The 14,316-nt window shown below is 39.2% G+C and overlaps 1 protein-coding gene across 1 annotated transcript in view; it reads left to right on the top strand.

Moving 5' to 3' along the window:
• Positions 1-7,180: 7,180 nt before the first annotated feature.
• The window catches only part of LOC104540061 (GDNF family receptor alpha-1-like), a gene marked incomplete at its 5' end in the record, with an annotated part of 37,293 nt that continues 30,157 nt past the window's right edge, over positions 7,181-14,316 (top strand). Inside the window, 3 exons of the mRNA XM_010183767.1 lie at positions 7,181-7,269; positions 7,764-7,873; positions 13,067-13,201. Coding sequence (XP_010182069.1) covers positions 7,181-7,269; positions 7,764-7,873; positions 13,067-13,201 — 334 coding nt within the window. The remainder of the gene's footprint in view (positions 7,270-7,763; positions 7,874-13,066; positions 13,202-14,316) is intronic.

The raw sequence follows: 14,316 nt of genomic DNA, 5'->3' as shown, positions 1-14,316 counted from the left end.
AGGAATGCCACCACACATACCACAGTGCCACTGAGGGATTTTCCTGTGCAAAAACCATTCCTACATAACCTCAGGAAACCTGATGATCCACTGCATCTGCCAACAGAAACGTTTCTGGTAAAGAGAAAACTTGTATGGGACTTTTAAGACTGTTTTCTGGCTCCAGACTCCACAAGTTTCATCCTTGAGCCAGCAATATCATATTCTAGTTCATTTAAGTGGTTACAGAGAATATCACTGTCATGGATGTCTTTCTCAGGTGTTGCTACCACATCCTTTCAGTGTGTGTTCATGATACAGTTGTTAATAAACACCTGAGCATCCAGTGCATGCTCAAGGGCTTGCAGTGGCACTGATTTCTTTGGCTTGCTTTCCGAGAGTGACGATGATTTTCTTTGGTTTCCAGCATGTAATTCAAAGACACTCCTGTCTGCCCAGCTAATGAAGTGAGGACAACTCTATCCGTAATGCACTAGTTCTTTCCTGAGTAACATGCTATCAGGAGGCACTCTGAGGCTTGGACATCTTTAAACAGTCATTTATATATAGAAGCCTCAAATTAAACAGCATAAAGGAAATGAAATAAAATTAAAATATACAAACTCACAGTACTCAGAAAGCATCTAGTGGATTCATTCATGTTATTGGGAAGATTTGGTAGAGAGACAGATAGACTAAATAGAAATCTTACCAGCATCCCCTGATAGAAATCAGACTGATAGCTCAGCCTATCATTTTGTAAAAGATTCTCAGAGAAGTGTTTTCTTTGCAGTTGGGAAGATAGAAACATATTATGCATGCTTAAAGTCAGTGCAAGGAAACAGAGCCCCACAAAACATATTTAATATAGGTTTGATTTCCTGTGGCATGCTTTCCAGATGTTCTCTCAAACAGGCCTCTAAAAAATGGTCTGAGGTAATTTTTTTTTCCAAACAAAAAGAGAAAATTCTGTTTTGTGTCACTACATCTGAGAATCTCTGTTCTAATTCTTTATTACATTACCTTATGCTCAGGATTTTCACCATATTTTTCAAAATTGGTTTTATTACACAAAAGGTCAGTAGTATAAAATATTTATATTACCCAATTGCAAATAAATCATACCTGTTTAGGATCACATTTGAGCTTAGTAGTTCTCCTTAAACCCAGTGGAGACTTAATAAATTAAATTAAAATTACTCTCGTGGACAATCTTGAGTTACTTAGAGGATTTAACTAACATTGATAAACCATGAGATTAATGTTTAGCTAAGTTCTTTTGATTTTCTGTAGCAGACATTGTGTAAAAAGATCTAATGGGTCTCTAGCAGGTGACATGGGCAAGGTGAAGGAATAACATAATCAGAAAATGGTTTATAACTTACTTTGCTTTGCATAAAATACAGTAATAGAACATGGGTGTGGGGGTATGTTTATTTTAGAGCACTTGTTACTCAGAAGAATTAGTTTTGTTAATAGAATAGAAAGAATACAATGTTTGTACTGTTAATTTTAAAATACAGATAGGCATAGGTGGAAGTATTTTTCATTTTGCACGACTGAATTTCTGATAAGTAGCTCTCCATTATCTGGGGTGCTAGAAGTGTAGAAGGCTCCTGGTAAACAAAAAAGCCTGGATAACACAGATTATGGTGGGGAACATGGTACATTCAGCTGCTCAGATTGGGTCAAGTGTGGATGCTCAGCTGGAGGCACCAGCTTTGGTGGGCACTCGTGTTTGTGCCTAATGCTCTGAGCAAGCAATTGTGACGTGAAGAGGCATCTGAGTGAATCTCATGTGGTGTCTGGTTGTTTCTGTATCTGGTTATTCCACAAATAAGCTGCCTGTGTGTAATTGGGGATTGTCTGTATTTTACTTCCAGATGAACAACACAATTTTTAGAGATAAATCGAATCCAGAATCAAATATTTGCATGCGCTTAGGCTGCCAGTTATTTAAAATAACAGAACAGAAGCAAAACCAGATAAACACTAGCTTCCTTCAGTTAGTAGCTGGTATTTGGTGTCCAAGATACTATGATGGTTTCTCCCAGTGTTGCAAAAGATTTGGATCTGCTCATGTGAGGGAAACTGCTTTCAATATTCAACTCTTTGGAGCCAAATGGTCTGCCATTAGACCTATACTTTTTTTGCCCTTCCTTCCCACCTCCAAAAGGTACAAATGCTGGGTGCAACATGGGCTGGGGGCTCCCTGGGTCCCTAGGGACTCCCTTGGGATAGGCAGGGCAGGGCCTTGCAGGCAGGGCTTGTCCCACCACCCCAGCCAGGGAGTGGGGCAACCTGGCCTGGCTTCATCCTGGGGACAGGCTGGGACATTGGCCCATGGGTGGACCTGGTTCAGTGGGGCCCATGGCTGGGCAGGACAGGGCTGTGGGGGCTGGAGATCAAGGTCCTATGGCATCATGGGGACAGGGACTGAGATCTGGGGGAGCTGAAATGGTGTCCTGGGCCATAGGTTGGGTAGGGGAAGCTCCAGGAGTGGGCAGAGACATCAGTGCCCTCAGGGTCTGGGAACTGTCATTGCTTGAGGAGGGTGGCAACTGAAGAAAACTAACCTTTCTGCTGAAAAACATTAATGGAGTTGCTGTTTAATAAATAGATGTAGAAATGACCGTTTTGAAAAACTGTCAAAATTTGTTCACAGGTGCTCAGTAGTGTGTGTACATAACTAAGGAGGTATGAGATGCATTAGTATTACACAGCTCTAGTGTCTTCTAATGAAAAAAATGGATCAAAGCTATATTAGTAGGTGTTGGGAGGGTAATCTCTCTTGTGATGGAGCTGCTCAGAGGCTTTTTTTTTGCTCACTTGTTGATAGAGTTTCTTTTGTAGCCTTTCCCTCATTTTCTTGCTGCCCACTCACTGTGTGATTATGAAACAAAGAGAAAACTAAAAGTTCCTCTAACTACAAAGCCATTAGTTTGGGCACACGCCACCCCTCTTGCCACTGTTGCATCCCAGCAGAAGTAGCACCACCCAAGCTATACAGGACCTATTTGTAGCTACAGAGGAGGATACTGCATTTGACCCCCACAAAAGAAGAACAAGTATTTCAGCTTGTTTTTTTTCTATAATGGTGTCATTTATCACTGTGACACATATTCATTGACTTAGTCTGAATTTCTTCAGTGTCAGATTTATACTCCTTTTCTGTTTTGAATATTGATGCAGCACTTCCCTTACGTGACTATACTGTGTCTGCCAAATGGTGTCTAGACGCTAGAGCAGCTTTGACTAATTAGCGTAGTCACCCCAGTCACTCAGCTTTGGCATTTACGTACTCTCTATGTTACCGATGTCAAGCCAGAAATAGGTACCTAAGCACAAGCAGACAACACAAGAGAGGTGGTAGTGAGCATGTCCAGTCTTCACCCAACATCACCGAGGTGAGCGCAGAGGAGAGCGTCCATCGCTCCTCACTTTCGCTAACAGGGCAAGGAGTTGTAACCTCTCACTCGGACATCGCAGCATACGTGTGTGGAGATCTGAATTCAGGGTCTTGCAAAGGCAAGGCTAAGAGAGAAGATTTCTCTCTCTCTCAGCTCAGCCCCTGTGTACCAGCAATTCAAGATGCGTACAGCCAGAAAAAAGAAGTAAGAGAAATCAGTGCCTGCCTGCCCAGCGGTAGGGGTACCTCTTGGGGAGGAGCCTTGTGCCCGGTTCGTAGAGCTCCTTTCCAATAGCCTCTGATTTACACCAGATCCAAACTGACAATGCAGTTTTAGAAATTTTCTGCAACTTCATCATTTATATCATGCTTTTAAATATTGCACCAGTGCTGAAGTTGAGTTGATCACCTTTAAAGAGAGAGTACTGATAAGTATCAAAGATAATTTCAGAACATCAAAGAACTTTGGCAAAACCTCGAGAATAAAAAATAGTGAGAACCTAATCAATGTCGCCCATGCAACAGGCTGTGCTAATATAAAATTAAATTGCCTCAAAAATTGTATGCAGATTAAACACAATACTGCTATTACCAAAGCTTATTTGTAAGCAAAATTTGAAACTTTTGATTTATCCTGCTGAGTATTTGAAGAACCACTATCATAAGGAAACAAATTAACATTGTTTTCTTTGTATTTTTAACTGTTACAAATGATTTTACTGGTGCTAACACAAAGCATTAGAGAATAACAGGTTTGGGATTTTGTTTTCCTCTTCTCAGAAAGACTTTTTGTTGTTTGAGCAGATTTTCTTTGAATTTGCCAATAGGATTATTCTTATTTTTTCAGTTAGTGGTATACAAAATATTTAAAGTAAGCTTTCCAGAAGATCTGCAGTTTACTTTGAGGAGATTTTCCAGGGCTGAGATAGGACTCATTGAATTTGTGGGGTTTTTTGCCCTACAAAGAGAAGATTTATTTTTTTCCTTCCTACAAAGAAGATTTCTGGAAGGTTCTCTTCAGTTCCTTGTTTTCATGCAAGGGAAGGGGAAAAAACAGCACATTAATGTTGCTGTGCACAAAGAGGGTGTGTGATTCTTCAACAGAAAAATAAATTAATAGCTCTTTTTAAATGTGGTCCTGCTACATGTTATGTACAATACAGAACTGCCCGTCTCTCTCTGTCCAGCTGTCTGACATGTGGATACATATATGTACATTGCACATGTAAAATCGTACACACTTGAAGACACGCACTTTGCAAGCTCTGCTTGTCCTCTTAGATTACCAACTGCTCCGTCGTGGATTAAACGTTTACCCACAAGTTACTACCCATGAGTTGCTTCCTGCTGGATGAACCCTAAGTTAACACAGTGTGCGCATTTTTTACAGCACCGCTATCATCTGATTGCTCTTTTATAGCATCTTTAAAGAACTGTCTCTTTTACCCAAACAACTCTTAATATCATGTGCAATACTTTACAATAAATGATTCTACAGTTCCTAATTAGAGTAATTTGTCTCTCTCTAGATAAATAGCAGTACCACTGTTTTGGTATTGCTGATGCGCACACTTTCATCAGTGCCACTCTACTGGAAATGTTTGGGGGTAGATCTTCAGTGAGCCTTAATCAGCAGAACTTCACTGAAAATAATGGAGTTATTTTAAGGCAGATAGAGGTCTGTCTGTGTTTTTATTTTCTGGCCTTAACTTTATCTCCAGTGGAAATGATTCCACATAAATTTCAGGTGTAGTTAACAGCTCAGGAGAGAGCACTTTGATAGTATGAAGCTTGGATGGCTCACTAGGGAGGAGGTGCATGATGATGTCCAGTAATGCTTGGACCAGAGCTATCTGAACTATATTTGGCTTATGAAAACTTAAATGTGCAGCATTGTCAGATCATTACCCTTTACGACCACAAAAATCCTTCAGAAATTAACATAGAAATCAAGCAGAAGGGATCAGCAGAACAATTTTTTGCCTCCTTTAGGGTTTACAACAAATAAATTCTTTAAGCAGGCTGGGTAGTAAATGATTGGTTTTATTCCATAGTTATCAGTCTTGAAAAACATTTAGAGAAGAGGAATGTATCAAATGATCTCTGGACCAATGCACCTAATAATCTAAGGGAGAACCGGACACTTAAGAATGATGAAATGATCGCAAGAAATGTTTTTAGGATTTTCAAGTTGCTGATCGTATAATTGCATCTCCAAAAAGATTTGTTTGTGGTCACATAAATAATAAAATTGAAATCTGAGGAGCTACTTTGTTTTGGAATGCAAAAATACTCCACGTATTCCCTCTACCATGACAAAGGTCTTTCATACAAGATAGATGTAATAGGCTCTCTTCTGTCCTAAAACAGACTTCGTCCAGGTATCAGTAGAATTTTTAAAGACCTTAGAAACTGTCAACTGTCCATGTTCCAGATGCTCAGAAAACTGGATCCCAGCCACTATCTTAATTATTGACTGAGAGAGGAATCACCGCAGTGACACAGGGTTTCCTTGCCCAGATTTTCTTCATAGTGCTGCTGTTTATCTCTTCCCATACCTTGGAATTAATTTCTTCTCAGCCTGTCCCCTGGTAGGTACAGTATATATTTATGTATACATAAATTTATGCATACATAAATTTATGTATACATACAGAGCATCTTGAAGCATTGGTAGAGAGCTTGACTTTTTAAAGGTATTGGGCACAGATGTCCCATCTCAAGGTTTAAATGATTAAATAAGGAAAGCAAACAAGTGAAGAGCTTGTAGTTGACTGTGGTTTGAAGACACCCATGGATTTGCTGGTGTCAGTACATTTAGCGAGGGATGGAACTATAAAGAGGTCATGAGAAAAGCTCAGATAAATTCAGATAGAGTTTGCACACAGTCTATTTATAGGATGCTTTCTCAAACTAAGCATGTGAACCTTTTGAAGATTGCCCATCACTAATTTCAGGCCAATTAACGATGTACATCCAATCCCATTCTGAGATAGGTAAAACAATAAAGCCAACAAAGATAATTAGTCTCTAGAGCATGTAAACAAATAAAGTAAACCACTCGCAAATCACTTGTTTCTGCTAACTTTTGTGTTTTCGTTGCAAAACTAAAAAAGGCTGTTTATATTGCAAATCTGCATGATGCTAGAGCAGTGCTGAAAATGAATAGATGATACAATTCTGATTTTGAGAGGCCTTTGCAAAGATTAAGCACCTGATCCTGAAACAGCACAGTGAGTTAGTATATGCAAAAGGACATTTTCATCCCTTTTTTACAGAGAAGATCAAAGCAGGGGGTTAAATGATTTTGTTCATGGAGACAAAGGCCTAAATGACACTTTATAAATAAACAAAAGTCACTGCTTCAGGAAGTTTACAAGCCTAAGTGAAAGCGTGAGCAGAGCTGAGGAGAGTGGGCCAAGACACGCAGGAGAGCAGCTGTGGGATGTGGGGCCTTCACCCCCTTCAGCGATGCCTCTTAAATTATACAGACCTCAGTGGGAGTGTTATGTGGCCCGTAGAGTGCAAATAACCAGAAAAGTTCCTGTCTGCTAGTCCTTTTCTTGTTTTCCAAAGTAGCAGTAATCAGTTAATTGCAATACTGCTTCAGTTCTAGTCTTAAAGCACTTTCTATAACTAAGCAGTGCTCTCCCCCTCCTGCACATGAGGTATCTGAGGTAAGTGGAGATAATACGGCCATTCAGCAGCAGAACTGGATGCAGAGCACACATTCCCTTCTTCTGAGCCCCAAGCTCAGTAAATGTAGATTTTGGATAAATCCACATTTTACAGGAACAAATAGATTCTCAGTACCGGAGGGCTGTGGGGACCACGCCATCTGGATCTGCCTGCTACCCCAGGTCAGCCAGTCCAGAGCAGGGGTAAGCCCAATCCATGGAAACTCAGGACAGGACCAAAGCTGGTCCTGGATCAAGTAGTGGTGTAAGAGGACTCTGTGAGCACAAACATACCATTTTGTGTAATCAGTGAAACAACAGAAACTGTGTTCTGCTTCTGTAGAATAATAGATTTCAGTTAAAGTTCAGATCCAGTCAAAATGACTCCTCGTATGATAAAACTGCTCTTTGTCTTTTTTTTTGGCATGAAAATATAGAGCATTTCTTGTAGTAAAGAGCAGGCATTTCTCTGTTTTTCTGTCCCTTTTTACTGTTTTCTTACACTTTTTTGTTCTGACTTCAAAAATGGATTCTGGAAAGAGATGCATCTTAACAAGAGACTCTCATCAGCTGAAATGTGTCCAATATATATTTAAGTTAAAAAATATTAAGCCATGTCCAAAAATAAAACAAGTGTAAAAGGTAAGAATGCCCGCAGGCTTGATTTTTAAAGATACGCATTTTTCTTCATGTTACAGATCTCGCCTCGCAGATTTCTTCACAAACTGCCAGCCTGAGTCACGGTCTGTTAGTAGCTGTCTGAAGGAGAACTATGCTGACTGCCTCCTCGCTTACTCGGGGCTTATTGGTAAGATGGCAGAGAAGGGTAGGGGCTTGCTCTGTCTAAGAAAAACATCCAAGCTATATTTTGAAGGCCTACGTCAAATAAAAACTATGGAATATAATACATGTACAATATGATAGTAGGCAAAATTCTCCACCTAAGTGTATTGGCCCTGTTTTCTCTTACAGAGATTCCTGGGGTAAATTTGTGCACTACAAGGAAATTAAGGATAGGAGATAAGGAGAGAAAGGTGCTTGGATTTGAGATAAATTCAAGCTTACAAAGAAAAGCTTATTCAGGTGGTTGAATTTGGACAAGACCATGAAGTAGAAGGTTAAACAGAACAAGTGAAACTGCAGCTTGGTTGATTTTGCAGCTGTCATCACAAGGTTGGGTAAATACCTCTTCATCTTCAGGGAATGTTTGCAAGACTTTTGAGGAATGAGACAATAGAGCAACCCAGCCTTGTTTCACTTCCAGCTGCTATTCTTTACATGACGTCCTTCTGACCACTCTAAGTGTGTTCTGAGGTGCCTGTCAATGGAGGTGAACCGAGACCAAATTTTTCTTCTAAAATCCTCTTCCCTCGCCAACATAATTAATCTTGTTTGCTGTCACCTTCCTGACTGTCAGCAAGCCCAAAGATGCCTCTCTGCAAGCCAGACTCCATATACCGCACACAGTATTGGTTTCCTGAAAGAAAGATCATCTCAGGAAGGTGAACTTGTTGTAGAAATACAATGGCTGGGCAATAAAGAATAAGTGAATGTCAAAACTCTGAAACAAATACATTTGAAAGGCCACCAGATAAGATGTTTTTAAGCTTACAGCCTGCACCTGCTGCAGTGCAGTAATATCTGCTTCTGTTGGACGTGAAGGTCCCAGCTGAGGCCCTGAAGCAGATCCTGCTGTTAAATAAATGTCTCTGGAGATAATATCCAAAATAAAATATTTCAAAAATAGGTTGGTTTTGCTGAAAAATGACTGAAAGCTATATTTGCTGCCTTATTACTATCATTCTTACTGTAACAGCTAACAAGTGAGGTAAATCCATGTGGCAACTGGTAAAATAAGATGTGATGGTTTCAAAGGATATCCTTCTACGACTTAAGAGATGAAGACAGTATCTAAAGGGTATAACATATGAACAGTTATGACAGAATGTCATTTGACTCTAAAACAAAGAATTGAATAGCCTTGAAATCTGATCCAGTCAATGAGATTAAGAAGTCTTGCTGCTGGCAAAGAGTAACTGCTACTAATAGACACTTCTGGGTAAGAGCTGCCAAGAAGTTCTTGCTGGACCTAGTGAATTTTCCTGGCAGTTTTGTTGGATCCATTTTTCAATTTAACCCCAAGGGTGACCCAGTTCCTATAGTCAGGTGTTTCTGTGTTACTGGGGATGTCCATGCTGCAAAACATCAGAAATGTGAAATGGATCCATAAGGAGTTGAATTCAAAAGGAAATCTGCTTTTCAAAGGGAAATATAAACATTTTTCTTCCTTTCTGTTAGCCCTTAGTTACATTCAAAAACATGAGTACTAAGCAGTGTTACAAGAGTTTTTACTTCTTGGTAGTAATTCTGATAAACCAAGGAAATTACCAAACCAAAACTTCTATGTGCTGAAGCAGTAAATTCCTGCTTTTGATATCAAGCTGATATAAAAGTGGATTAAATTATGTGAAGATCGTCAAATTTGTAAGATGCTGAGATAGAAATCAGAGGTACATCTTTCAAATGTCTGCTTAATATATAGAAAACACAGGAAGAAGAGATAGACTGTGGGTTACAAACTGTTATAGATCCATTCATTCATCAGAGCTTCAAGATCTCCAGGTGTTTTAATTAAGGTAAAATATTGTTCATTAAGATAAAATATTATTTCATTTAGCCATTTCATTAAAAGTAGCGAAAATTGTGCCTCCATAGAATTTGTTCAGGAAATTGGGGATTCTCTATGGAAGGTACAGTGGATGGGAGTCTGCTGTCACGTACAGTGATGTAAATCAGAGTTAACTTCACTGAAATTAGTGGAATCCCATCTGAAATAAATTACTTAAATGGGCATAAAGTCTGGCAGGTTTTGTATCAGGTGCTTTGCCAGTTAAACGGAGAACAGTCTATATAGGATCCTTTAAGGTTTGCATCTGGGTGTTAGATAGATTTTACAGGAATTTTGAAAATTTGAAATCATTGCTTTAGGTTCCTTGTTATATTAGTAGGGATAAATTAGTTTTAAAAAAATAAAGAAGAAATAGGAAAATTATTAAAGGGAGAATAAGATTGGAGGTAGCCATGTTTGAGATTCAGTGGTTTGGTTACAGCCTGGTTAAGCCATCTGGACCTGTCTGCACTCCCATGTCAGTTAGGTATTGCTTTAACTGCTGACTTCAAGATCTGCTTTAGCGTTCACTTTCTGACACATTTTCTCTTTCTTTCCATAAATTCTATCTAATTTCCCTGGCATTCCCAGGAATTCCATGAGAGTTTATGTAAATAAACTGGAGTTGCATTGGGCCAAAGGAACTTCAGTCACATATCCCTCCTCGTAGACTCGCCATTCATCTCATTCATAATTGACCCTAATTTGAGTGACTTCTTGGCTGTGTTCAGGCCAACTCTGCTTTTGGCTGAAATGTGGAGACCCAACTGCCTGCTACTGAGACCATCACAGAATTATTTGATAGGAAGAACGCAGAAAACCAAGAATGTCCTATTTTCCTGCCAACCGCCATGGTTTCTCTGATCCTTTAGTGTCCTTCAGCAGAATTTCCAAGACGCCAGCTAGCAGGGCAGGGGGAGGAGGGGAAGGCACACACATTGCAGGGAAAAACGAAAATCCACCCCAGGAAACGAAGCAGATAATCCGCTTGGGTTCACATCTGCCCCCAGGTTTAAATGACAGACTGATTTTCTACTAGCTGCTCTTTCAGCCACTCTGTTTTTGCTGGATGTACACTTTGAGTGCTGTGTATACACATTCCTTGTGCTGTCTTTCCTGTATTCATCAACCCTAATCATAGCTTGGTATCTGTTACACTTTTAACCCCTTGTCTTGACCCATTTTAATTACCTTATTACCTCTTCATGATAAGAAAGTCTTACCTCAGTGACACTTTTAATTTCCTCAGTTCCTTTCTGTTTTTTTAACCCTTCACTGTTTGCTACTTAACCTTTTTTTTAAGCCTACTGTTTTCTTTCCATTTGCAAAATCCTCTTGACTTTCGTTTTCTCTCACTTCTTTTCAGATCATGTGACAAGGTTGAAATAGTGTACTGAACCATCACATGGATAATGGACAGATGTTTCATTTGGTTTATTTTAATTTAATGTCATTCCTCTTCTTATTTATCCACTGCCAAGTTTTCATTAATGGTGCAAATGATATTTGCCTATTTTACTAAATTCTCACCTCCATTTAATAAATTTTGAACTGTGCTATTTACTCATGTTCTAATCTCATGTAGAATTTGAGCAATTATTACTGCAACTATCTGCTAAAAGTTGGAAGTAGATAAAGGTATGGGACTGCATTCTAATTTCAGAAGATCGTAAAGCAAGACAAAGGATGCTTTTCTGTGAGTTTGGCAGTGGGACTGCATTCATTTTCACATACATTACTGCCTTTCTCAGGCCAGCCCTTAATGTCTTTTCTCCTTTGTCTCCCACGTCATGTATGAAGCATTTTGCATGTTGATTTGTTCAGTTCCCAGCACTTCCTGGTGACTGAAAGGCCATTTAATGTCATTCTGTGATTTGTATTATTTTGAATGATCCTTTTTTTAGCTTGTTTGATAGCCCTTTCCTATGTGTTATTGCAGACTCTTGGATCCAGGACCTATGGACAAAATTTTCTCTGCTAGTCTACACTTTGGCTCTCTAATATTTATCCTTCATCTATTTCATCTTCTTAATGACTACTTTGATGTCAGTTTTGAGGAGATGTGATCACATTTCCTCATGATATATGGCCTGTCCTAGAACTGTAAATTACTAAGTGAGGGAAGTGTTTCTTGAAACAGCAGTCATCTGTACAAGGCTGGAATACCTGCCCCTTTTTATTTAATTTTTCTTGCTTGATCAGACAAATAAAAGAAAAGTTTGAACTTCTCAATCTTTAGGGAAGTTTGAAATCTCTGACCTTCTGGGATGATTCATCCAGTAAGACTACTGGTTTGAGTAAATGCAGATCATAGAACAGTTGCCTGATCCAGATGAGTGATGAAGAGTTGCTGTAAATCTTTTAGGACACAAAATGCATTCTTTAAGTTTCATTTCATTCTTCAGGTTTCATTTCATTCTTGGTAGCCTTGAGTTGACATATAAATATGAGAATATTTACCCAGGAATTTGTAATAGAGTTAGAATGAACCTGTGGTTGCAAGTGGTTGACAATGTTTAGGAAACAATCACTGTACTGAAAAATTAGTGACACAGCAAGATTAATAGTAATTTATTACCTGCAAAGAATTGACTATACCTTTTCATGCTTGCTGGTTATGTTTTTGCTTTGTTCATCACCATAACCCACTCTGTTGACAGGTCCATAACGAGCACCTTGGGGTCAATTCTCCTCCAAGATGTATTAGAGCTCCTCTCAGCATGACTAGCGTTCTCCTTGCTCATGTGTTTCAGCACTGTTTTTCTAGGTTGCCTGCAGACCCTAGGAGGAAGCTCAGGTCTGGATGTCTTGTATCAGCCATTTATTTGTAGGTAGAACAAAAAGTGAGGAAAAACACAAGTAAGGAAGAAAAATTGGATTTTTAGAGAGCAACTCTGAGGGTGCAGGACCACATATGTTTGATTTGGCAGCAAAGCCCTTTTAAGAGGTTCTCGCCTTCTCCCAGTCCCTCCCTCCCCTGTGCCATGGTTTTCCACCAGTCAGTTCTGCTGATGCAGCTCTATGTGGAAATGCAATATAAACCTTTTTGGAGGAAGGGAACGGGTCTTTAATGCATGAGTCATGTTATAGTCCCTGAAGTGGTTGCATCCAAATAACCAAAGGTGTGAAGTATGGCACAGGGCTGGGTGTCAAAGGGCAAAGGGAAACAGGAACTGTTATGTCTGGACGTTAGAAGCCTGCTATGGGTCTGCATTGTGAATCCAGCTCTGAATACATGATTTACCAAGTGCTGTTTGCTACCTTCTTAGTATGGAAAGGATATTTCAGTACAAAGGTTTCTCACAGTACTCACATTTAACTTCTTGTTAATAGGCACAGTGATGACACCAAATTACATAGACTCAAACAGTCTCAGTGTTGCCCCATGGTGTGACTGCAGCAACAGCGGTAACGACAGAGATGAATGCATGAAATTTCTGAATTTCTTCCAGGACAATACATGCCTTAGTGAGTATAAAATTAAATGTCTTTAAAAGCGTTTTGCCATGTTTTCTGGAATTTCTTTACTGTTTAAATATGTTACGATACATCAAGGCCATCTCTTTGCACTTTGTGAGCATGGTTCTGCTGTAGGTGTAAGAATTAAACAAGAAAATATGGCTGATACTGTGGTTTGTGGCCAAGATTACAAACATGAGAAGCTCTTGAGGGGGGAAAAAAATCAAAGAGCAAGATTGTATTGTATAGAAGTATGTTTACATCACAGATTGTATTCAGACCCTAACAGTTAGGCAGCATCTGTACCAAAAGACTGCAACAGCTGAGAGGCTTCTGTATAATTTAAAAACTTCATATAAAAAGAGACATTTGCTGTAGGTAGGCATAAATAGGATTGCGTTTTCAATTTATAGCCAAGTTTCAAGGTTTTTAGGCTACTTGATGTCAGATGCCTGGTTTTAGCACAAGCCTGGATGGTACCTATTTTCAAGATATTGTTAAATCATTGATTTTTTTTTTCAGTCAAATTCACTTCCAAATTAGGGACTGATATAAATTTCAGAATGTCTCTGTGGACTCAATTTTGGCAAGTTCTCTTTTCAAATTTCCTGTCTGCCTGGAGCACCATAATTGGATGATGTGGAGTGTGCATCAGAGTTTTAATTTCAGATGAATGAGGAGACCAAAAGAGCTTGGCTTCCCTAGCCTAGCAGAACAGAAGTTGAAAGGATACGTGATTGTCCTCTGAAATTGCATTAGAGGAGCAAGCCCAAGGAGGGAAAAGAATTATTTAACCTAGAGGACGATGTTGGCACAAGATCAAAAAGGGAGATATTTGCCATACCTGTGTAGGCTCAGAATTAGAAAATTTTAACCATCAGACTACAGTTAAGAAATAGGCTTTCCAGTTTTGGAAAGGAGTGTTGAGGGTAAAAAATTATTACTGGCTTTAAAAAGACGTATTTCAGTGGCTTATGAAAAGAAGCATACATTTTTTTGTTGGGATTTTTTTGTCAAAAATAGCAAATTAACTCCGTGATCCAGACTGTCCTATCCAGCCCTATGTAGTTGAGCTAATGCTGTATTTTAGTATAGTGATCTGAAAATCTCCATTGGTATCTTCT

Source organism: Mesitornis unicolor, unplaced genomic scaffold (genome assembly GCF_000695765.1).
Source record: "Mesitornis unicolor isolate BGI_N332 unplaced genomic scaffold, ASM69576v1 scaffold22994, whole genome shotgun sequence".
NCBI lineage: Eukaryota > Metazoa > Chordata > Aves > Mesitornithiformes > Mesitornithidae > Mesitornis > Mesitornis unicolor.
The sequence above is the reverse complement of the archived record's forward strand: the minus strand, read 5'-3'. Positions and strand labels throughout refer to the sequence as shown.